Source organism: Notothenia rossii (assembly GCF_949606895.1).
Source record: "Notothenia rossii genome assembly, chromosome: 4".
Lineage (NCBI taxonomy): Eukaryota > Metazoa > Chordata > Actinopteri > Perciformes > Nototheniidae > Notothenia > Notothenia rossii.
Genome location: NC_136902.1, coordinates 13,860,193 through 13,886,148, shown reverse-complemented (window position 1 = coordinate 13,886,148; position 25,956 = coordinate 13,860,193). Strand labels below are relative to the sequence as shown.

Below are 25,956 nucleotides of genomic sequence, written 5' to 3'. Positions count from 1 at the left end.
TGTTTCTGAGGACAATTATCACCATATGCCATGAAGACAACCCCAGAGATACATCTATTCAAATATATTTTGTGACATTTAAGACTAATTAGAACTTAATTCACAGACAAATATGATTTCTCAGTTTTAAGCAGAGATAGTGGTTGTATTTATTGTAAAATACATATATTGTAAGATACAGTTATTGTATTTAAACTTAGCACATGCACTTGAAATATACGTATTCAGCTTCTAAAGTGCTATGTATGAAATCAAATACAGATAAGTAGCGTTTGTTGCTTTTGAATATTTTCAAAACCCTCCACAGTTACAGTCCCAGTGCAGAGGAGCGGTGCCTTACTGAAGGTCTTCCAGCATTCTTGTCCATCACTCGGCTGTCAGTGGTTCATTTGGCAGACTGTTTGCTTTATTGAGGTTTTATTAACTAATAGAGTGTCTGGGAGACGGAGCGCCCCCGTGTCGACCGCAGAGCAGCCGGCCTCCACCTCTGTAACCCCAGACTCTGAGGTGGAAATCAGAGACTTTAACTGGCTGACTGCTTCCTAATCTGGCAAACCAAATGTACATTTGCTCTGCCTTGGGAACAAGACAAGCTAAAACATATCATTTTGTTGCGGTCAACTTTGCGGCGTCCCCCTGGCCTCGCAGGGTACATCAATAATGACAGGTTGGCTGACCAGACCTTGACATAGGGGTGGCTCTCATCAGGGCTGTGATAATAAAGGGGATCCAGAAGCACTGAGCTAATCAGCCGCTACCCAAACCAAACTCTCAAACTTAACAGCCACTGAAACCAAGCAACCACCTCACCAGTCTGCTCTGCAGGCGTAGCCTCTAATTATTTTAACATGTTTGTCTTCCTGACAAAGAAAATGTGTCCTATCCAACTCACTGAAGCTTGCATTACAAACCTAGCTCCCTGTACCAAGTACTCGCTAAATGGGTTAAATAGGTTTGTACTGTACGCAGAAACTATTAATGACACTAAATGGTGGATAAAATAAAAGCCTGTCTGCATTAATGCTCAGTCTCAAATTCACACCTGACTTACTTTATCGTTAATGTTCCATGGTTGTCGATGAAGTCTGTGCAATTCTGCATGGCTAAGCAACATCCGTACGCATTTATAGAGACCCACACTCTGACTGCACTGCACCTGCAGGCCTCATCTGACGGGAAACTGCCCTTCAGAACGGTTCAATATGCCTGAGTGGCTGAATGATTTTTACTTAACTTAAGTCAACTGAGGCAAACACTGATAAATGCCAGTGGAAGGTTAGGTCAGGTGTGTGAGTTAATTCCCAATGGGAAGCAGTGGCGGAACTGACCCAAGGGCTAATAGAAGGTGTGCGTCTGCCTGCATGGCTGAGAAACAGAGAGGAATAGGTCCAGCGAAGAGGAGGAGGAAGAGGAGCAGAAGCCAAAGCAGATGCAGAGGTTACTGGAGCAGCAGCAGAGGGGGAAGCACAGTGAGTGGTAGCCTTTTGTCCTTGTATGTCACAGATCAAGAGAGAAAGTTCAGGCGTACCGAGGCCTGCATTTCAACTTTATTTTATCACAATAAACCTCATTTCAGACTTTAATTAAATGTGCTGTTGGACATTACAGGCTGAGTTAATCATTTGTGGTACTAATTTTGGTTTTTTCATTCAAAAGCCATTATTTCCTGCCCCTGGTAAATGTATCCGGATGAGATGACTCACCTACACAAGTCTTTCCATCACTGTGGAGGACGAACTTCATGTGGCACGAACACTTGGGGCCGTGGTCTGTCTCCTCGCAGATGTGCTGGCAACCTCCATTACCGTAGTTACACGTCACTATTAAGGAGCACACAGTTAATATGAACGGTGCATACAGGATAATACACACTTTAGAAAGTTGACAGTAGAAAGGTGACAAGAAATGGAGGTATGGAGACATGCAACAAATGTCCCCAGCTGGAGGACACTTCAGGATAATGCACTCTGTTTCTCCGAGCCATATGCTCTATGACGTTGATAATGTAGGCTCAGACTGCATTCAGCCCTTCAGAGGGCTACAAGGAGACTGTATGTAAAGCTCCTTACTGTAAAGTTCCTTCAAAACGATTGGATTAACAGTCACAATATGTTGATGAAAACACTCCCAAATGACTAAAGCTGCACACCAGCATAATGATTGTTTAGACTCAAAACGGCTAACAATATACAATAGGATTAGAGCTCTGCAAACCAATGGGACCTCTAGCCATATTATAATTAAAATATGCGTATCATAATGTGAAAATGGGCATGTTCAATTACATTTGTCATTACCAGTGCTTTATCTATTCATTACTTCAGACATGGTCACATTTTTAAACTCTCCAACAGTGGCTGTAGTGGCCTGGAGCAAGAGGCTGGACTTACTCACTCATTACAAGTCACTGCATGAACCTTCTTCATTATAAGGAATTTAATTAATCAAGCAGAATTGGCCAAAAATGTAAAGGGTGACAAATGTGTGTCATATATAAAACTAACTTTTTCAGTGCGGATATGTGGGTATCCGGATTGCCTACCAACCCACACACTGTGAAATAATACAACACCGTCACCTTTTTGTGGGCTGCCTGGATCAGAAAACAAAGAAGGCATTAAGATTTGGCTACCCGTCGTATTTCACATGGATGCTCATTACAAAAAACCCCACCATCTGAGTATATCCACCCACTATCTTTGCTGAAGGTGCGCCATATTTTTCTCGCATTAAAATCAGAGCACACTGATTCACCAGGGAGGCTAAGAGACAGGCAATAAGAAAGGTGAATACAGGTTTATCCGGACAGGAGGAAAAAAATAACATTCAAGTATAAGTAAGTATGTAAACATGTTCTAGTAAAAACCCAAAATACAAGTAAGAACCGGGAAATGAGTAAAATATGTCCCCTTTAAGTGAACTCGAAAAAAAAACGTGTGACATTTCTTACAAACAGCACAAGATTCATGTCAGTTACACATAAATGATGGGATGAGTAAGATTTCGGGTTTAAGTGTGTGTGTGTCTGCAAATCCTTAAGTGCAAATACATTTATTTGCTAGCGGGCGAGGGGAGCATTAACCCCGGCACTTCTAACACACCTGTGATGACAGAGTGAAAGAGAGCACGAACAAGCCACCGCCATCCTGTCTGCACCCTACCATCCCAGAGCCTTTTGCCCTTTTCCTGGGCTGTCAAAGAAAAAACTATAGAATAACACTTCTCCAATCCTTATCCAAACACAGACAAATCCCCCATCAGCTCTGGCCCCAGCTCTGACAGGATGATCTCCGTTGCACAGCAACAGGAAGTGTGCGCTGTCCATCAGAGCGGTCCCCTTCGAGTAACCTCCACACTTGCTCTGGTTGTGTAAATGATCGCTCCTTATTTGATAAACATGTTTTTCTTTACGAGGGACTATTTAGAACATTAGTCACGGCTTGGTAATGTAACTTAAATGTCAGTAGTCTACTTCAAATCCGTTGGAAGGCATTTGCAGAATGAGCACAATTATCCATCATCGGCACATTTCCAACCACAATTACCTCTTCACGAGGAGCCTATAAATCCTTCTTCTGGTGTGTTTCCCTGTGTGTGTGTGTGTGTGTGTGTGTGTGTGTGTGTGTGTGTGTGTGTGTGTGTGTGTGTGTGTGTGTGTGTGTGTGTGTGTGTGTCTTTCACAGATAGGCACTATGCTTCAGGTTGACATGACTTACATTTGCAGTCCTTCATGTTACGCGTGAGCTGGAATCCAGGTCGACACTCACAGGAGATGCCACCCTTCTGTGATTCCCTACAGATGTGAGCACAGCCGTGATTCTTGTCCATGCAGGTGGGTCCGTCCTTTCCGCCATCAGATTGCACTGTGAAAGAAACAGCAAGATACAGAGAGAGAGGGCGTTTATCTCTTAACTGCTTCTACAGATTACACACAGTTTTAAAGCCAAAGACCTTTCAGTAAAACTAAGAGTTTGGTTTTAAGTCAGTTGTCACAGAGCTGGTAAGAGGAGTGCAAATGCTCAAAGGCAATGTCACGCTTTCCGACCCTGAGTCACATATATGCCTACTGCTGGTGATGGACATGCCCAGAACCCCTTCACAAAGATTTAAGCACTTGTTGGAACACGCTCGCTCGGCTTGGGCTATAAAAAGGAGGCTGCCTACAGAAAGGATAAAAACTCTCAGCAGGAGCCGATCCAGTAGACCTGTAATTTTAATTGAGGTAATCCCCCATAAAGAAAAGAGAGGAGATCACAGTGAAGAAAACTCCTTGTGCCTGAATAGAACGAAAACAAAGGGGGTTGCACCAAACAAGAGGGGTCAGTGCACCTTTTATCACCAAGGTGAAGCACTTCAAAATGCAACAACTCTAACAACAAACAATGAAGATAAAACATTGAATAAGACTTTACTAAACATGGCACATGAATGATGAATCATTTCTGTGGAATGTATAAATACTTCATGAAGAGGCACAACAGACACCTAGCATGCATTTCCTTGAAACCCTCACGTCATGAATTATTACACACACACACACACACACACACACACACACACACACACACACACACACACACACACACACACACACACACACACACACACACACACACACACACACACACACACACACACACACACACACACACACACACACACACACACACACACACACACTGCTCTGTACTGCAATAATGCCTCTGCCTTCGCCGTGGAGAATACTGATATTTGACTTATTCGTTGTGATACCTTGCCACCGCTGCAGATGCAGGGACAACCTCAGCCCTCTGGCTCATTAAAAATAAAACAGATCTCACTCAGTTTTCTTCTATTCTGGCAAACAGGGAGGCAGTGAGCAAAAGGACATCTCCATTAATGTCTCATTACATCTGCTGTTGCATTGAAGGGGGTTTGGAGGTCTAACTTTCTTAATGAGTCAACTTTTTTTGCAACAAATGTAAGCATTTGCATATGGAAGTGTCAACACCTAAAGTACATATAACCTTGTGTGTGCTCCAATGGTGTGTCCGTCTAGAAAAGCTTGTGCTGTCATACAGTTTCTACGTACCTGCCTTGAGGGCTATAAGGAGAAAAACAATCTCAGCTTGACAGAAACGTGTTTTTACATCGTTTTGTGCTTGACTACTTATTTATGTAGTTTAACTCCTGCCACCATAACCTTGTTTAATTATGCCCTCTTGTTTTCCATATGTTTTGCCAAGAACGCAACCTGCCTTTTTTTTAATGTATTTACGCTAACTGGCTGAAATCTATTCTGAGTCTTTACGGCGCTGACAGTGCAAGTTTGACCTCCTGCTTAAATACTTTCCATCACTTTAAGTCTGTCAACAAGTGTCACAAGGTCACACGATCCTCTCAGACTTTCCTTCCTGAGCTCTTGTCGTGGTTTGCAGACGGGGTGAACTATCAGACACTAACTGCATCGACAGCTCTCCCTGCTTCACAAAGACTCAGCGCTGAACAAACACCGGGCCAGCGCTCAAGCTCTGAAGGAATAAAGAAAAAAGCACGGCAGGACTGAGTGAACTGACCATGAATGAGCATCAACAGAGCAGCTGCTGTAAAGTGCTGCAAATTTCACAGCGAGTCATGTGGATATTTAAGTAGGATGTGGAATTCAGTGGTCCCTTTCCTTGGCTTTGTGTCAATCTGAGGCCAGCGCAAGAAGCAGACCTCTATGAACTTAACAGAGGATTGAATTTCCAACTAAGTAACCCCAAAAGACTATAGATGACTTACTAAGGTGGTATTATGCATCCCAAAACTCACTTCACTCCCCTTTAATTGTATGCACCCCCTTTCCCCCTCGAACGCTATAGAACCATCCATCAATAGCATGTCGGACTGGGGCCAGAACCTGGGCCTTCATCTCTCGGAGGACCAATAAAAGCCAAAGTGTTGACACAATGGCGCTTTTCTCCAGGCCAGGCCAAGCTATCATCCACTGTGTGCTGTTCCCTCTAACTGGCTGCCAAATGCATCAAGTTTCTATCATTATTAAATGACAGGAAGCAGAAAGAAAAACATCCTTTCATAAGGAGGTGGATGGAAAAGTGAAGGAGAGAAAAAATGTCACAGTCAACTAAAACAATCTGCTGACCAATAAAGCATAACTATATGTAGAAACTAATAAAGAAAACATCACAGAATTCTTTATAGGGCTCAGAACTGGACAGGAAATAGAATCCAGATTATTGCGAGGGAGTCTTTTCAAACCGTGCTTTTCACACTGCTGGACACAGACAGGCGTCCTCAAAACTACTGCACTGTGGTAAAAAAGGAACACTACAATTAACCAAGAAAACAAGTGGGAGTGTTCCTTCTGCAGAAGAGCCACAAGTCTATCCTCCTGGGTCGGGTCACGACCTCTGTACCCAACACTAAGAGGTGATGCTGTTGCCAGAAGCCAATAAATCACTTTTTGCCCGGTATGCTCAATAAAACCTGTGTGTTAAAGACATTTAGGGAAATATGTGTACTGCTTTCTTTCTGGGAGTTAATTAGTTACATAAAAAGATTTCGATCACTCTAATGGTAAATTAACATAAATATGTTGTTAGTTTATTCAATAAAAAAATACTTGCTGAAATAACAACCACTTGCTGTTATTCTCACACCTTAAAGCATCATTTCATATGTTAATTAGAGAGCTTTGGAGATTGTTTTCGAATTGTTAATATAATCATTAAAGCCTCTTGGCTTGTAATCTTAAATATTCCTTTAGCATGTTAATTATTAAACAAACAACAATCAATGTATATTGTTTTATTATTTAGTAGTTAGTATTATTAATAATAGCTTACCGGTTAAAATAATCTTACTTTTTGAGAAACTGTTTTTCCCTAGATATCCAATCAAGGCCTTTAGGCACAAGGGCAGACACGACTTATTATAGTAGCACTCAGTATGTGCCCCAAGATCTTGTTGAGTATGCAAAATGTACGTTGCTTACTTTTCTTTTTCTTAAAGAAACGACCGCAGGATCCTTGGGGATAATGTGAACACAGTTAGTGGTTTTTCACACTCTGGAAGCACAATCCATTTTTGTGTCGTTGAGTCAGTGAAAATTCAACTTAATATGTGAGATCTGCAGCAAGTGCCTGCAGGACATGACATTAAGTGCATTTCACATCACATAGCCACCTTTCTGAAAAGCAGCAGGTAAGGCAATTTGATACAACAGTGAACTTACATAAGGATTTACTGATAGAGTCCTCAGGGCAAGTCAGACTCTAAATGGATAACTGTGTGGAGAGATTGACAGAAGCTCAAATCTCCATCTCAGCCAGTGGCTGGCAATTCAACTCTATCACTTGTGAGCAACAAATGAACAAGTAGTTTCTCACAACTTTCAGCAGCCATAAGCTATGGGTCTTAGCCTCTGGGGTCATTGGCTGATTGTTTAGGGGTTTCCATGAAGCCAGTTGATATCCAGGCCAAGACTATAGTCTTTGTTTCTGATTACAAATAAGTTGAGAGACGATGTCTAATAACAGAAAACCCATTTACACTAAGTTAAGAGTTTTATAGATAACAGAAAGCAAAATCCTCATCAGGTGTCGGGCTATTGGGTTCTGACATTGCATTGCATTTGGCCAATGTGCTCAGTTTATTTTGCTCACCTAAAACTACATGCAAACAAATCCCTCTCAAACAACATGTGCATTGCTAAACAGACTACAAACGGATTACTCAGAAATAGGCCAGCTCTTAAACACTACATAATATCTACTGAATTCATATTATCTGACGCAGAGAAATATTTGCATCATGGACACAAGAGATCCAGTCTATTTATGAATGTTCTTCTGAGCTAAAACCCTTCTACCAAGAAAAACAAAGTCTCAACAGAAGGATTTTAACATTACATGTTGGACGGTGCAAAAGAAGAAAAGTTAACAAGCAACTAAGATGCCATGTAACATGTAAGATGTTGAACAAAAGATCCAAGGAGGCCACAGGTTCTTCACCACAGCTCTCTTAAACCTGAGAACCATGTCGTGGAGAGACTGAAACAATGGGGCTGAAGTAGTGGAAGGCATGCCAAGGGTTTATTGTCTGCTCTGAGTGCTTAGGGCAGAGAAAAGAGGGCTCACGGTCCATGCTGAGCTGCTGTCATACGTCTCAGAGGGGAGACGGTCCCCTCTTTGCTCAACGCTAGCTGGAGAACATAAGCAGCTAGCTAGTGTTGGTGGGTTACAAACTGAAAAGAAGGGGCCTAAGCATGGAGCCACCACACTATTAAAGCAACATTCCTTCCTCTTAGATAATGGGCCCTTAAAAGTTTTAATGGGAGGATAAAAATGTCAGCGCATGAAAAGGAGAATGGAAAGGAGCTGAACTGGATTGGGCTTGGCTGAGCTGCGACGCAGATGGTCAGACGGAGTAAGGGGCGGTCATTTGGTCAAGAAAGTAGCTCTTCCCCGCCGACTCCGTTCATAGAGAGTAGAGAGAATCAGTGCTACTGTATGGTCTGCTGTGCAAGTGCTGATTTTCCGCAGCTCCCTAAGGCCTTGTTGAGGCTATATTTTTCTCCCTTTTCTGAGATATGAGCCACTGTAAGCATTCCCGGGAAATGGAAAAGACAGCAGAGAGAATTCTGGACGGATAGATGTCACGGCCAAAGTGTAACCTTTATTGGTAAATTGTGCTCCTGAGATTGAAATAAAGCACATGCACGAAACATCATGCTCCTAAACAAGCCAAGTACACTTTTTGAATCAATTTAAACTGCTGTACAGTTCAGAGTCATCACTGTTGAAACAGCCATGAATACAGTAATCTTGCATTAATGCATTGCATGTGTAGGCATTGACACACAGGTTGATTTGCATAATGTATGCAGGTTTCAAGCGGTTTTCTATGCATCTACCCATCTGTGTCACAGACAGTTGTGCAGCACCTGCTGGGAACGTGCCACTCTCGCCTTTACTCCGCCTCTCGTTCTATCAAGGTCACCTCACTGTGCAGTCCCAAAGGAGCTCGTCCTCCAAACAGAACAGACAACATGGCAGCAGAGAACAGCAGAGCTTTCTAATAAAGATGCACAAAAAGGATATGAGATACAGTTTGTTATTGCAGTGCTGCATTCTTTCTAAGAAATCAGAAGGGAGCTGAAGAAGGCAACTGTCTCAGTCTGGCCCTCTGGTTAAAGGCATGACAGCCAAGTGTTAGTGGAAAAACCCCACTGGCACTCAGGCCGTTCGCAGCAGCATGCTGGCCTGGCCCGCTTAGAGATGGCCTTCAACAAACCCACGAGCAAAAGGGATGCCCGTCTCAAATGAGGTATGGAGAATTCAGTGGCAAGGCAGCCAACATTTGCAAAAGCCCAAGCCACCGATGTATATTTGTTCAAGGTTGGGGGAAACAGGGGTGGGGACACGGGTTCTTCGTAAAGTCTGGAAGAAGAGGGAGGATGAGGGAAGATAATGTAGGAAAAAGACATGGGGGAGGGGGGGCAAATGGGGGCTGTACATTGAAAGTCAAGAGGGACAGAAAAGTGTCCCATATTTCTTCGTCTGCTGCCAGAATGACTGAAGAGGCTTAATCGGTAGCAATAGGAGCACGAGGCGTTCCCTTCGCTCCACTTCCCTAGAATAGGAAAAGAGCCTGGTTATACGGTTGGGCTGCAGAGCAATGGAGCAGTGACTTCTGCACTTGTAAAAACAGTTCTGTGGCCAATGCACAGACAGGCAGGCAAGCCTGCTGAGAACCACAAGGGGAACATGTAAGAACCGTGTCGGCTCCTGCTCAGTGGCATATCCAAACAGCACAAGACATGAAGATACATTAAACCCATAAAACGTCTTTATGCGAATAAAAATAAAGATATTTCAAGTATTAAACACTGCTTCTTTTGAATGATGGAATCTGGCCTTTACATGCTCTTACAGTCTAAGAAAGTCGTTTCTCTTATATGTTTACAATAACAACAAACATCGATAATACAAGGTTCAATGACCCGGTGTCTGAATTCATGAAAGAAGAAAGTGACGGCGAGAGAGCTAAACCTCCAGAGAATATGATGTGAACCTTTATTTGGTGTTTGTATCACATTTACTGGAGAAATCCTTGGGCTGCTGCAGTTCTGGCCAGCCAAGAAAACACTTGTCCTGAAAACAACATGCCACCATCTGCGTCTAAATGTTGGAACAGAACCTGTACAATGATTATAGGATTATGTTGTTCCATCATGTTCATTGTGTTCATATTTGTTTTTAAAAAAGAGACAGCCAGAAGAGATTTGCTGCACAAGGGGGTAACAACCACTTTGGGAAACTAATGGAAGTTGTAAACACAGGAAGAGCTTCCATTGACAAGTAAACATTTCCTAGATAGACAAGTCCTATTGTAGAGAAAAAGAGCACTGCTCTATTAACATTCAAGCATCTGATCAAAAAAAATCTATAAAGAAAACTAGTATGCTGCTTTTTTCTCAACCATCATTTGAACATTAAACAGATTATCCTGGTTTTGCAGCCCACACTTTTCCATTTAAAAAAGTGGCATATACACAATAGACTCCCTTAACTGCAAACCTGCTTGATGTTATAGAAACAGTATGTCCGTCCGTGGCTGTGCCCTTTGAAGACTTGAGTGCAGTCGCCTATCAACAAATTGTTCCAGCAGCGAATGGTGACAGTAAAACCTCAGGGGCTTTTATAACCCAGGTTTTCCCTGCGATGCACTTCAAACGCTGAAACAGACATGCTGGTGTGAACTTGTTTGCTGATATTCAACAGCTTTCCACACAATGCCAGGCACACTTACGCTGTATTGATTGGCAAAGTCACAGGAAGCTAGATCCAAATGAATAACCTTCTTTTTAAAAGCTGCACCTCTTATGTGCTAGTTCACCATATGTATTGTCTAACAAATTGATTCTGCAGAATTACAACACATTTCAAGTCATATAATTATAGTATTTTATTTATTAGAGCTGAAGACAAAAGGACTGAATCCAAAAGTAATAAAATGTGACTCGCACAATAGCCCATCAGTGCACACTTAAGGTAATTGCCCTACCGGATATTCAGAAACGTACAGGACTTAAATTATGGATGTGTGGGTTGACTGAAGCTGGGATTCAAGAATTCCAATGTGCTGGATCCCGTCTCAAGCACATATAGTACGTCCCTGTTATCCCTGCATATAAAAGAAACAATAAATCAAACGCAAAGCAGTGGAACCTTTCTTGACCTTAATGGCATTCCTATCAACCACAGAGCACCTTGGCTGGCCTTTCACAGGCTTTTCTTTTCTTGACTGGGAGAAATGTTTGGGGAGAATAAATGAACTGTTGGCCGGCTAGACGAAGGAGCCTTCATTTGGCCGGTGTTATTCCTGCTCAGGGGGGCAGGGGCAGGTCTAATAAGAGACAGGCCAGCAGCAGCCGTGTCATTAGCTGAGAGGCTGGCAGACCCCCGCTGCCTAATTGGCACAGACTCCCTGCTAACAAGGGTTTCTACCAGCAGGGGAAAAGAGTGTTCGCTGCAGTGACCGGCTCTCCACCATCCCTAGGAAGACTTGCAGAAGTTGCCCAGGGAACACCTGACCCATTAATGAAAGAAACGGAAAGCTGATGTCTTTTTAATGAGAACAATAAAGCTCATGAGGAAACTGCACCCCAGGCTTTGCTCTTAAAGAGGAGCCTTTGCAGAACAAATGGAGAGTTACATTTAAGCTGACTTGGCTGGGAGATGAGATCAGTTTTCATTTTTCTCACTGATATTTGTTCTCCCCGAGCCAATTGTACATACTGTTTTCAGTAAGCAAGGAAAGTGATATTTACAGCAGTTCTGCAGGGTTATAGTCCAATAACTTGAGCGAGCCGCTTCCTCACTACTTCCAGTTTCCCTCACACACACATTGTTGCAATAAGAGCAGTAATAATAAGCAGATGAGTAGTTGTTCTGTCAGTCTCTCTCAAAAGTAATGAAACAATGACAGAGAGGCTATCTGATGAGTGAAGGAAATTTGTAGATTTACGGCAGCTTTAATCTCTTCATCCAAATGGGTCTCATCTGGAAGCAATAAAGACACATTTAATATGAAAATGGAAGATTAACAGGATGTGAGAGCTATTATCAAGAAAGAGAGGAAGTGTAGGCTCACAGTCTGCTCCTGTGACAGATAGCAGTGCTTTGAAACACATGATACAGCTTTTCACTCCAGTCAAATAACACTGTGTTTATGAAATGTAAACATTGACAGTTCACTAGGCCAGACTGATCTCATACACCAGACTTTCAAGATTCTCAGTCCGGGGGGATTGAGGAGCATCACAGTCTAATGAGTCCCAGCACGGCCAGTTATCTTACAAAAGAGGAGGGCAGAGATGAAGACAAACTCATTGTAAATGCTGTCAGGCTTTATTAGTGACAAGTCCTGCAAAACCCAGTAACCAAAAAATCTACAAAACAGTCCGGTCCTGAACCAGCAGAGCCGAGGAATCTTTAGACAGCTGGGTGATTACTCCTTGAATAAATGTATTTTGAGCTAGCGATAGCAGCTGTTCCTTTTCTATGATGTTGCTAAATGTTGCTTTGTGATCTATTGAGAAATCTACTGAACAAAGTACAAAGGCAGGTCATGCTATGCTACAGTGTGACAAACAACAAGCAGAGCAACCGCACAACAAATAACCGCACAGGAACAAAATCAGGGGTATTATGCTTTGGAGTCGAAATCCAGATGAACTAAATCTCTAGCAGCAAGATGTGTGTGCTTTCAAGGTACATCTGAGAGTACATTTCATATTTGCTAAGAAATCAGTGGTAAGCCTGCTGGGTCCGTTGTGCCTTATTTGGTCAATTTAGCAATATCACAAAAGGTTAAAAGGTGTGATTAATGTCTTGTTCTTCAGTGATAGTGCCACGTACATTAGTTTATTCCAGCGGGAGAACATTTTTGGTGATAAGGGATTTGAGTTATGTGTTTCAATGTACGAACATTTGTTTCCCAGTGCTGTGAGTTTCGACAGTCTCATATTTTGCTATACCCACAAATAGAGACAGCTAACAAGATCTAGTATCCCATCCTTGTATTTGTGTCAAACTGTGAGCACAAGCTTCCGATGACTCAGCAGGTGTTGAAACAATGTAGAAGAAAAAGTAACCTTTAGTGTGGATGCAGTGCTAACATTAGCAAACTAGGACACCTATAGTTGCTGCTAGCTAATATAGTTATTTAGCCACCGGTTAGCTAGTTAGCCTTGTTTAATTTGTTCTAAAATGGGACAGATGGCTTAAATCACTAAAAGTTAGCGAAGAGGTAGCTAATGCTAAGTGGGCTGTAAATAAAGGAGATTATTTTTTGACGTTTTCTAGAGTTTTGAAACGCTTTCAGTAGCTCACCACGGAAATGAACAACGCTTCTCCTAGCAACGCAAGCTCTCGCTGTCAGTCAACCGTTACCATTGGAAACACCCGCCGAGAGGCCTGAATCCTACACACTACTGGAACCACAATCAGGTCCATCAGAAGTTCTTATATCCTCTTTCAAATATGGAAAAGTACGCTAGTTTAACTGATAATAGTCTAATTTGGCGCAGGTTGGCCTTAAGTGTGTACATCATAATGATAAGATTCATCAGGAAAATATTTCTCAGAAGACGAATCAAAAATGTGTTTGGCCCTAGAAGTGAAAAGGCGGAAACTAGGAACATTCACATTACCATATTTTGACGACACATACAGCAAATATAGAGCGCTACTTCTCAAGAATATATTTTTCAGCAAAACAAATCTAGCAAAGCTGAGAAACAGATGTTATACGTGACAAAAACAAGATTGAAACAAACGAGTGGATCTTTTACAAACTACAACCACTGTACTGTTGTTTCACAGACTTGTAAAACTCTACATTGTCTGCTACAAGATAACATGCATAAAAGAGATGTTTTCCTGACAGCTTGCTTGGCTTTTTATACAGCTATGACGTGATAAATGTTTTGTCTGCAGCGCTCCTGTTGCCTCAGAGCAGGTTGGCTCTGCTCCTGTCACGTCTCCATCCCACAGGAATGCTCTATAAACAGGAGGAGTGTCTGCCCCAGGCTACACCTTTAATTGTTTTCTCTGCTCACAGTCCCCCGAAGGCCATTCTCATACCACCAATACCTTAAAATGCTGCCAAGCTCTAGATTGGTTCAATTTGAAAGGGTGGGAGCAAAACAAAAAGAGATTTATCCCCGTTTTTTTTCTTCCCTCTCAGACTGGAGACACCTAGCTTTGCTCACTTTCCATTTAGGCCTGTTAGGGCCGATCCCATTCTCAGTTTAAATCTGCACAGATCATCACACTATTCAAAATGCCTTGTACTGTAAACATGCATTATACATACATATATAATTGCAATAATGATCCAAAAGTTAGTTGGAATAATTATCTTTCGCAAAATGAAGTAATATCCAACTTTGAGCCAAAGCAGCTAAATGTGCTGCCATTATCCATAAAGCATCAATGTATCAGTGTGTGTGTGTGTGTGTGTGTGTGTGTGTGTGTGTGTGTGTGTGTGTGTGTCTGAGTCTGCGTGTGCGTGCATGTGTGTGTGTGTGTGTGTGTGTGTGTGTGTGTGTGTGTCTGTGTCTGTGTGTGTCTGTGTCTGTGTCTGCGTGTGTGTGTGTGTGTGTGTGTGTGTGTGTGTGTGTCTGTCTGTGTCTGTGTCTGCGTGACTTACCTTTAGGCCTTTGGATACAGGTATGCTGGTTGTCACTCAGGAGGAATCCTTCTCTGCAGCGGCACTCGTAGCTGCCCATCATGTTGACACAAATCTGCTGGCATCCGCCGTTACCATCTGAGCACTCATCCACATCTGCCAGGAGACAGACGCACACAACACAATTAATAAGATCACTTTGAAACAGAACACAGAATACCGTTTTGTCTGGAGGTTGTCTGGAATAAAAATATGTCCCGTTTAATGGACATGAAGCAGTAGATCATAATCAAACAGAGCTGGTAGGAACACACACTAGCATTATAAGTTAGTACAAAGAGCAGTAAAAAGTAAAAGCAATACAAACATATTCAAGAACAAGTTAAAGTCCTGCACTGATGTTACTTAAGAGGAGGTGAGTGTTATCAATCAAGTACTTGAATGAAATTTAAAAAAGGTCTTTGAGGGGGGATTTTACAATTATGTTTTATATGAATTGAAGTGGTGCATGATGAAGTACAATTTTACAAAACGTTTTAACTACTTGTATGTACCTACTATAAAGACCTGTCTGGTTTGAAACAGAAAAAAAGGCCCTAGTACTATTTAGGACTAAAACATTTCATTTCAAATTCAGGATCTTTGATAAAAAAAAAAAATTAAATAAATTCCGTTTTAGAAAATCTTTATAAAATTATAAAATAATTACTGACTGAAATAACTAAATGAGAAAACAACCACATAAGTTATATTTTGAGTGCAAATGTCATAAATAAAGGAAAACACAAGGCACAAAAAGCGTTTGGAAATCATGAAAAGCCAAAGAGAGCTTGTCTTAAGCTGTTTGAGGAGGCCCTGTCTGTCTTAATGGTTATCTGACATGGCAGCACACAGAGTTGCACTGAAAACCTCCAACTGTGCAGCACTAAGCCATACAAATGCACACGCAGCACAATCTCCTGGCAAGTGGGAAACCTGATCCACCTGGGCCAGAGTACCTGCTGATGACGAGTGTCTGTCAGCCCCGTGACGGGAGGAATGCAGGAAGAGGGAGGAAGGGGGAGGAAGGGGGCGAGTGGAAATGTAGAGATGGAAAGAGGAGAGAGACATGAGGCGGGGGGGAGCACGGGGGTAGTAACGAGCAACCCTGGGAATCCACCTCAAGTGCATACAAAGACGGAGCATTTACAAAGGTGTCGTCTGAGGCCTCGTGCTGCCACGGGGCACGAAAGGGAAACTGACCACAAATGAGAGTTGCCGACTTCATTTCCACCCATAATGAATTGTGCACTTCCAGCTGGAACAGAAACATTTTTTCCATCAAGTCTTTGTGTGACTCGACAAATGAGCACCAGTGGAACATCTATAAATCTTTTGATATATTTGTTTATATTCAACATGAAAGATTTGCACAATGAATGTTTTTTGGTGCTTTTATTTGTCTGGCACGCTGCAGAGCTCAGCGTCCGGGCCGTCCCTGTGCGTGACTGCAGTGAAACTCAGGAGGTGACTCTTCCCCTTGAGACTTGGGCTCTGTCCTTTACTACCGACAGCACTGGAACCTTATCCATCCCTCTGCTCAATACATCAATAATCTGCTGTATACACAAGGCTTTTTTTAATAAAGCGTCATGCAAAACTAATTTACTGTCTATTTGTCCAGTATGAGAAGGCCTCGAGATTAAGTTTCCTTTCTGGGGAGTTCTCAGCCAGGCAGAGTTATAAATTAAACTTCACTCTGTCTTCTTTGTGGATTCCAAAAATGCAGAAACACACAGAGACTGTGCTCATAGACTGGCACCTGGCACGAAGACACCTCTGGGTTGATAAGTAGGTCAGTGGCAGTAGGTAACACTCACTTCATCAGCTTGCCAAATTTGCTGTCATGTTCTCACATTTCATCAGCAAATCTCTCTCGTTCCTCTAAAAACTACACGTCATGTCAAGTGAGGTCGTAGAGAAAGTGTCACTCTGGAGCCAGGAGAACCAGTGCATTCTCCGTAAACTTAACATTCACACTTTCAGCCAGAGTAAAGGGAGGAAAGTTTAGGGAAAAATAGCCGGGCATGCTTTCATTCAGCTGTGTGGCTGCCTTGGTGTTGACCGCCGGGTCTCATCTCCAAATCATGAAAGTGGCAGCAGCAGAGAGAAGACCTTTGAGCTGATGAAAGCTGCCAACAACCTACAGCTGCACCTTTACAGATAAACTGTTAGCAGGCAGCAGAAACCCTAACTCCACAACTCATACGGGAAAACAATCCTCAAACACACATAAAGTCCCTTTCTCTCTCTTTCACACACGCAAAACCCCATAGATTCAAACATGTAAAGGCTACGCAAATCTAAAAGTCCTCGGCTCGTGCAGGAAAACTGCCCAGGAGAAATGCAACCAGCCTCAGAGGGCCTAAGGGGAATTCTCTTTCCAAACCCTCAGCGCATCAATTAAGTTTTCATTTCCTGATTCCTTCATCCCTCCAAATGAGGCGTCGCCTGTCAGTAGATCTCACTCTTTAAATAGCTCCCATAATTGCCTGTGTTGTGTGCTGGGCAAGGCTGGCGTCCAAAGCAAATATTTCCAAGCGGAAAGGGGTTCTGGCATGGCCAAGAGAAGTGCTCATGTTATTTGGACTTAAAACATTTCTTAAAAATTCTCTAGGGAGTACGGGGGGAAAAATGTAATCAAGTTAAAAGGGCTGCCTCACTTCTGAAAAATGAGACTTGTCTCTGCTCTATCTCTGCTTTACTCGGGGATTCGAAGGGAAAAGGAAGGTTCAAACGGAGAGAGATTAAGAGATTGGTTGTGTTTGCGGAGGCCATGTCCGCTGGTTTCTCAGATAGCCTCCACTGTATATATAACATTTGGCCTCGCGCTAGCTTTAAAGGCGTGTAAACACCGCGGTTGCCTACAGAAACCTGAACCCTTATTTTGGAGAAACATTCAACTCTTTTACTCTCCTTTTTTTTCAACAAGCACGGGGCATTTATTGCTGACCCAGAGTTTATTTTTTGCCCGGGGGGAAAATGAAAAACTACTGCTGTCCGTCATAAAAGCAGTCCATGCATCTATCCCACTGCTCGGCTTCTGTGTGGATCAGACAGAACCGTCTCTGTGGTCTAGACAGGCCAGAGACAAGGAGGTGAGTGGACGGACCCTGGCCTCTTTGGGCATTTCATTTACAGGAGTTAAAGAGGCACACACTCTTTAATAAGGCAGCAAATCGGAGCCATGTGCGGAGACAGGCAGCAAAACAGCTGGCGGACTACAGGAGACGACCCTGCGTCTCTCGTAGATGAACAGTGAGGAATGAGTGGCACAAACACAGCCAGTTTAAATTAAACAAGATCCTTTCTTACTTCATAGAGGATTACAGGATTTCCTATTTTTCTGTGTTTCTTCTGGAGCTAAATGGCACGGCATATTTCTTCACACACTTGAATGAAAAGTAGTCAACGAGCCAAGTTTGAACCCGGCCTGAGAGGCGATTGAGTTTATAGACAGACGCAGAAACTGACTTTGTGTTAACAAACATTTAGCCTCGGTCTGTCAGCTGAGGTTGTATAAAGTAATATGTTGCGGGAAGTCCTGATCTTTCATCTGCAGAACACACACACTCTCTTCAATCAAAGATGTGTGGGTGACTATTTCAAAGTTAAAGTTGATGCATTAGGACACAGTATTTAGCTTTGAACAATTTATTAGTTCCAGGACTTCCTTTGTGCCTGTGTCTAATACAGCTAAGTGATTCACATCTGCTTAGTAAACACCAGTACAATCACTGAAGCGTTTCATTTCTAACACCAGCAGGTATGGGTGATTTTGTATGCCATTACATAAACAAAACTAATTTAGCTTTGATTAAACTCAGACTTGTACGATTTCAGGCCCATCTCCCGGGTTACCGTTTTGGTAAATAAGAACAAGCTTTGATTTCTACATTCTCTCGCTGAGTTCTTTCGTAGAGAAAAACTCAGAGCTAAAATCATGCTAAATGGTAATTATCTGTTCCTCTAAAACAAGTCTGGAAGTATTTTAAAAACAAAACCCCAGGATAAGTGTTTGGGTGGACAGCCTTATGCCAAGGAGACGAGAGGCCCTGCGCTGACGTCTGACGGTTCCCAGTCTGCTTCATCCCTATACCCAATCTCAGGCTTGAGTTTCCCTCAAAGCCCTGCCAGTGAGCTCAGCTGGAATTGTTCATTTCATGGTGGATGGGACTGAACAATCCTGAGAGAAGATTGAGAGAGAGTGTTGATATACTCTTCAGGAGCCAGCTAATGCACCAATCTCAAATCCACCCTTTAACTCATCACTCCAGCTCCTCTCCTGCGAACTGTGGAGACACTCTCTTGTCCAAACTCGATCTGTGCATGTCACAACAAAAGTAAAGTGACTGTTAACTGGGAGACAGCGGGGTATTTGCATCTGCAGCGAGAAAGTGAGGAGGGTTAGTGCTGAGCCCCAGCAGTGTGAGAGCCATCCTGAGCTCCTCTGGGGATCATGGGAGCGGGGTTAACCAGATCATCACTTCCCTCCTGACTCTATCCGACATATCCAGGAGTTCAAGGTGGTGTTTGAGAGCACATCTCCCAGACTAGTACCAAATATTTTCTGCACAAGTGAAGAGTGAGGATGTTATCATCAGCGCCTCAGAAGAGTAGCCAACACGGTTAGAAGAAATGCATTTAAGAGCGCAGCAAAGGCTGTGCAGCGAATCAGTGTGACGCTCTTTGATGACTACTTTTTCCCATCAGTACCAGGTCAATAATACATCAATCTGAAGCCTCCTGTTTGATTAGCCAACCTTCCAATATGATCCCAAAGGATTACAACAGCAGAGATACCGGACCGGCCAGGCTATGGCTAAGACATATGGAGTCTTTCTATCGAAAATAGTCTAAGGGACATTTTCCATCCAAATAAAAAAAATCACTATTCATTTAAAGCCATTAGCACCAAACAGTGTTAACCAACGTGACCTTTTCTGAGTTGCTACTTCAAAGCTGTTCTTTAAAAGCCCATTTCAAAGCTGTAATGGCATTGCTTTTTTGTTATAGATTATGTTATGTCTTTGGGGAAGGTTAAAGTAAAAGGGCATTCATTTCCCTATAGATTGCAAGGGGAATTGAGCGCTACTAAATCAATACAAATCAAAAGAACATGGCCTGGTAAGCTGTGTGTGAAGCCCAAGACCCCAAGATATGTTCTCTGGCAACAGGAAGCGACATATATGACTAACTGAACAGTGCCTGATTTATTTAGGTAAATAGGAAATGACAAAAGCATATCCATTGCGGTATGGAAGCGCTCTGTTGAACATCTGTAATGTTTATTTCATGACTGCTTTTATTTCCCCCACTGAGTCACTCTCAGGCTGCATGCGATTGTGGCATTTCCACTTTATGGCAGGATAAAAAAGTATCCTCATCTGCGTGTTTTAGTTCCGCATAGACTCAAATGTTGTGATTTGTGGTTGCAAAGAAAGGAAGTATTTGTCCAGATGCTTATGATATTAAGCTACTTCAGAGATTTTAACGAACTAGCAATGATAAGAGGGGATTTGGGTTTCTGCAGGACCTCAACCAAAACATGTAGGTCATAAATGTGGGGACGGTGGTGCTACAGTGGGGAACTAATCGCCTTCCTGCATCTGGTTTTCATTCTAAAGAGGATGTGTGTTTTGAATTAAATTGACATTGATTCCTCTGTTTTTCCTAAGACTCTAAAAAAATCCTTTACAGCCTCGCCATGAAAGAGGTGTGGTGATTAAATACCATCCCTCCCTTACCTCTGCGAGATAATAGTAATGACATTTATAAAAGATGTAATCAAGCTCTTATATGCTTCGGCTCCTCTGTTCAGTGGGAGCTTTGAGAGGGTACAATAGCTCCCTGTGCGGTAAATTATACAGTGAGTGACATCTCACTTCGCACAGACAGGAGCACTGTGCTGTGGTATTGCATTGCTTCCACCTTGCTGACTTCCTGACATCTTTGTGGGGTTTAGGGCAGTCAGAGGAGAGAGACCTCAGAAACCGGCGTTCTGCTTCACGCTCCGCCGCCTTCTGCCACCGCCCAATGTCATTATGCTGCCAACACATTCAATTACAAGGAGCCGTGTGGCACGTGCGGCAGCGTGCGGCAGCGTGCCAACAAAGAAGACATTGACAGGGATGAGCATGCGTTGGTCTAACTCGTGTCCCTGAGCTGACAGTCTCACACACACACACACTGACACACACACACTGACACACACACTGACTCACACACACTCACAACACCTACTGGTTAAAGAAAAGCCTCAGAGGGCTGAGAGCGGAGAGTCACGGACACCACTGAGAGTTTACACGGCACTGAAAGCAAGGAAACAGATTTAATAAAGCATAATCATTAACGCATTGTGGAGAAACAACAACAAAGAGAAGCAGTTTAAAGATCCCAGCATCTAAACCCCTATGTGAACTTCTGAGAATCAGGTGAAAGTCTCCTCCTCTAGACTCTCGGGCACATCTGGTCTATAAGGGCTCTGAGGGTCTGACCTCGTCTGGGAACCAGCTGCTTAGGTTCGCCACTCCAGGGCCAAGGGGACTAATCTTTTCTCAGGGGCCAAAAGGAGCTTATACATGGAATAGGAAGCTGGGGCCTTAACATTAAACCGTGGCTATACCTCTTCCTATCCTCTCTTGTGTTTGTGCTGAGGATTATTTCCTAAGCAGAGCAGAGCGGAGGCATTAGAATGAGTTACATTCTTGAGAAAATAAGTCTTTAAAGGCCTTTCAGGTCTCAAGGCAAGGGTTGGATTTGTACTTGACAGCTACATATAAGCTACACCCCTTTGTTTGCTACGCTTGGATAAAAAAAGATGTACTCTTTTAATAATACATTGGATCTTCACAGGAATACGAGATCATTCGTTGTCATCGTTTCACGATGACAAATTAAATCAAAGGGGTCGATGGATGCAACTCTGATGCAATAGCAGAAGCCACACAACCACATATTGCAATTACACACCTGCACGCAAGATAGGAGCTGATCCACGGCAGAGCAAATGATCCGCACACAACTGAACGCTGTTGCTAAATGGCTTGGAAAATAGCCCTGCTACACAAAGTATATACAAGTGCATGAGCGAGGAAGAGGAGGAGAGAGAGACAGGGAAGAGGAAGGGACAAATACAGAAAGAGTGAGAGAAGGAGAGAATCTGAGACGTGAGCGCATCGACAAGTCAGAGCAGGTTTAATATATCTATCAAAAGATCTTAATCCCCAGCATCGCATGAGGTCGATACCAAATATATTGTTGTGTGGCTTCGTTGCCCGCATGTAAAAGCGCCTTCACAGTGAATTACTGCTAAGTGCTGATAAGTTCTGCTGTCATCACTTTACCTGAATGTGAAATCCTCTGTAGCGAATCTTTGCAGGTTACTTTCCTCTAAAACCTCACAGCAACTATAGGGGTTAGCAAACTTTCAATATTGAGTGAAATGCATCATGCTGAGGTTGTTAGCAAAAGGGAGACGATTTCTGAGGAGCAGCAGGGCCTGGCTTGGGGGATTTAAAACAAAACAAAGGAATGCAGGATGGGTAAATGGGGGAGAAAGAGTAAGACAGAATGAGGGGGGGCTGGGTGGGTGGGTGATGTCTATGTTTAGCTACTCCCAGCAGCAGGAAGATGTGTGTTTTCTTTCCCCTACATTTCATAACCTTTTAAGCGTAATAGGTTCTCTGTGAGGTTAATATGAACGGCACACCGGTGAAATATTAAACCATGGGAAAGAACGGCCGGCTGACGGCTCACTCAGGGCTCTCAGCTCAGGGTCAAGCTCTTCATAAATTCACCACTGTTAGTCAGACTTATTAAAGGAAAAGTCTCCGTTTCTCTTTTGTGAAAACACAATCTGAGACAGCCAGGTATGTGAAACAAGGAAAGAGCTCATATCGGAAGCAGCGGTCTCATTAGAGCTCTATTCAGCCCGGAACATATATTACCATCCATGATGTGACATTAGACATTCAGTTAGAAGAATTTATGCAACCTCATGTTTTATGTCACAATGAATTCGACACGTACTGTATGTCTAAGTAAAAAGAAAGCTCCTTGTATAAGAACTTTTTCCTGCATAATTAAGACAGCTGCGGAGAATCTATATACATATATTTAAAAAGTCCTTTAAGCACGCACATGCTGTTTTAAATGCACACACACTCCCACACATCACACACTCACCTAGACAATTGTGCCCGTCATGTGCCAGGCGGAAGCCATCAAAGCATGTGCACCTGTAATTTCCCGGGATGTTTATGCACTCATGGACGCAGCCACCGTTGTATTCAGTTGCACACTCGTCGACATCTGCAGAGAGAAGATACACAGGGATGTGAGAGAAAGTTCTGCAAAACTTCAAGCAATCAAGATCCATTAAAGATTAGGGTCGGGGTGAGAATATATAATCATGAATATGCTCGCGAGTGACTTGAAAAAGCTGTCTTGAAATCATTGTAGACGAAACAGAGAATGTTTTTGTATCCTTTATTTATGCAGGGAGTATTACCTTATTGTTTGAAAGTTTTAACTCAAAAGGTTCTTTACTAAAAGATATGTGAAGAGGTAGATTAATTATATTTTCTTAATCATTGAGATTCTATTGGGAATGCTTAGTTAAGAGGTAAGATGTTGGTCAGCCTTAAAAGGGACAAATATTCCCTCCTCCCTTTCTTGCATAGAGTTGGATGAGAGGATCAATACCAGTCTAATATTTGTATGAAGCGGTTGCCAGTTAGCTTAGCATGAAAGCATCTACTCTACTAATAAAAATATCCACTTGCCAGAACCGTTAAAGCTTGCTAATCAACACATTTTCTCTGAAAGGAAACTAAAGGCTCTTTAATCTCTGCAAGAAAGATACAAAATAGACATGTTTCTCAAAGTGTCAAACAAATCCCTTTAAAGATCTGTGAGAGCAATTAGGCCGTTGGGTGTCATGCAGACAATTAAAATGATCTGTTTTGTTCAATCTCTGCTTTATTAAAAGCTCTCATGAGGTAAACATGGGTGATGCAACTGATGTGGTAATTAGTTGGCTCACATATTACTGATGTAACCTTAGCACATGCCAGAGCTTCACTGATTTTTTTAAATACTGATTTATTTAATATCTTGATATTTTACCAGTTTAATGCCAAGCCATTGCTTTTCCCATTGGAATTTATTGTTGGCAGGATGTCAAAGCCCCTTAACCGTATTTTGTGAAAAATGTGGTACTAAAGCGTTCTAGTAAGACACATAAAAGGTAGTCAGTTGTAACAATTTGCAACTATTTATAAGTATAGAAATGTCAATTTATACTTATACAAAACACAACAATTATTTGGTAAAATGTCATTATTGTATGCCTAAGTACATCATCAAAAAGGAACCTACTTTACATTAGTACTGACATTAATGAGTTTTACAATTTGACTGGTAGCCAATAGCCGCATTCACACCGCAGTACTTTTCCCACTTTTGTTCCGAAATGTCGCGTTCACACCAAAAAGAGCCGGAACAAAAATTTGTTCATGAAAACCTTTTGTACCCCCTTTTCCTTCCTTGCTAGAGAGCAGGTACTTTCGTGGGAGAACAAGGTTCCTATGTCTGATTGGCTGGGCGGAATACAAACCACGCCCCGTAAAACTCCCAAAAAGTTTTGTGAAGCCGCCATTTTATTATCCTTGCATTAGCATTATTAGCATTAGCATTAGCCCAGCGCACAAACGCAGAGACTAACTTATGGCAACTTAAAAGAAAACATGGGAGCGGTGGAGATCAGGAGGTGTCGGCTTTCTGGCGATTTACTCGGAAGGCTTCAGTAGAAGCTGCTGGGAGTCCCAGCAGCTTCTACTGAAGCCAGTCCCCAACTCCGGGGACTTCCGGCCGGGGACTTCGGGTGGCAGTATACGCCGTGAAGTTGTTTGCGGCCTGCCAGTAAACCCAAAGCAGAAGAAGAAGAAGTGACGTCAGCGGCTTCATTTGCTTAATCCTCCCCCAGGAACTTATTCCGGTGTGAACGTGATCTGTACTTAGTTCATGAGAACTAAAGAGTTCTCATGAACTAAGTTCTCATGAACCTTTGTGGGAAAAGTACTGCGGTGTGAAAGCGCCTATGAATTAATAAAAGGCTAACATTGACCATTTTGGTTCATCAGTCCCTGTAGCTAAACCCAAGGAAATGCGACACATCACAAAGAGAGCAGAGGCCCGTGAGATAAAGAGAGGCTGCAGATTGTGACAGCCTGAGAGCAGTTGTCTCTTATGGTTATGATGATGGTTGAAGGCCTCGTACTGAAGAGACCCAAACAAGGTGGGTTGAGAACTCAGCGTACTTCCACCCAGCACTTACGGACCCATTCAGGGCCGATGATCCCGGTCGCTCGGCTCCTCTCTGAGACTCTGGGCTTAATTCGCCTTGACAGCAGAGGGATGGGACTGAAACAAAGAAACACTCTCCTGCTCCCTGCCTCTCCCACACATCCGTCATTCCCCCATCACAGCACTCAATCAGCCTCCCCTTTTCTCTGCTACTCTCTAAACCTGAAACACCCACCGCATGTTAATAAAGTCATGTTTTCTCCAATAGCTTTGAGTTCGCCTTTATCTGATGCATGTCACGTCCTCCAACCTTTTGTCCCTTTTACATCTACAAGAAGTCTTTTAGAAAAGCATTTAAATACATAAAAGAGTAAAATCATTCATTTAATTATCAGGCTTAAATGTAAGGGATGGGATTTGAAAGAATTACGTTTTAGTTTGGTTTACTGACAATATAATCAAATTCAATATATAAGCTTTTCTATAGAAAAACTGAAATATAAGGTCATGGACACATTTCCATTTCTGTATTTATGGTGTTTTTATAAGAGCAAACTCAGTAAAGTTAAAGGTGAAAACAGATAATTCTCTTGTCATTAATTTCTAAAGGAGTGAGATTAAGCAACTGAAAATGTATTAAAATGAAAAGATTTTCAATCTAATTACCTTCACCTTGAGTGTAATTTTGAGGTTCATTGTCATATTTTGTCAGTTTAAGCACCTCAAAGAAACAAAATCATTTTTCCCAGCTGTCCACACTGGTAAAACACTGTCTGGTAATTCAAAGACGGAATGTTGTGCAATAAAAGCAAAGCCTTTGGAGATAAGATAAGGCAAGGTTTATCTAAATTAAACTACTGAAACATATAACATTATTAGCTTCCGATAACCTTATCTTTGGGCAAAATGGGGAGTGTGGATTGTGTCTTT

The 25,956-nt window shown here is 42.5% G+C and overlaps 1 protein-coding gene across 3 annotated transcripts in view; it reads right to left on the bottom strand.

Annotated features, from left to right (window-relative positions):
* scube3 (signal peptide, CUB domain, EGF-like 3) overlaps positions 1 to 25,956 on the bottom strand; it is a 69,840-nt gene that overhangs the window by 25,959 nt on the left and 17,925 nt on the right. For 2 of the 3 annotated variants that reach the window (XM_079675355.1, XM_079675356.1), the window contains exons 3-6: positions 22,906 to 23,031; positions 14,701 to 14,835; positions 3,717 to 3,863; positions 1,704 to 1,820 (exon numbers count right to left, since the gene is read on the bottom strand). In XM_079675355.1, coding sequence (XP_079531481.1) covers positions 1,704 to 1,820; positions 3,717 to 3,863; positions 14,701 to 14,835; positions 22,906 to 23,031 — 525 coding nt within the window. The remainder of the gene's footprint in view (positions 1 to 1,703; positions 1,821 to 3,716; positions 3,864 to 14,700; positions 14,836 to 22,905; positions 23,032 to 25,956) is intronic. The other variant, XM_079675354.1, reaches the window with a different exon arrangement.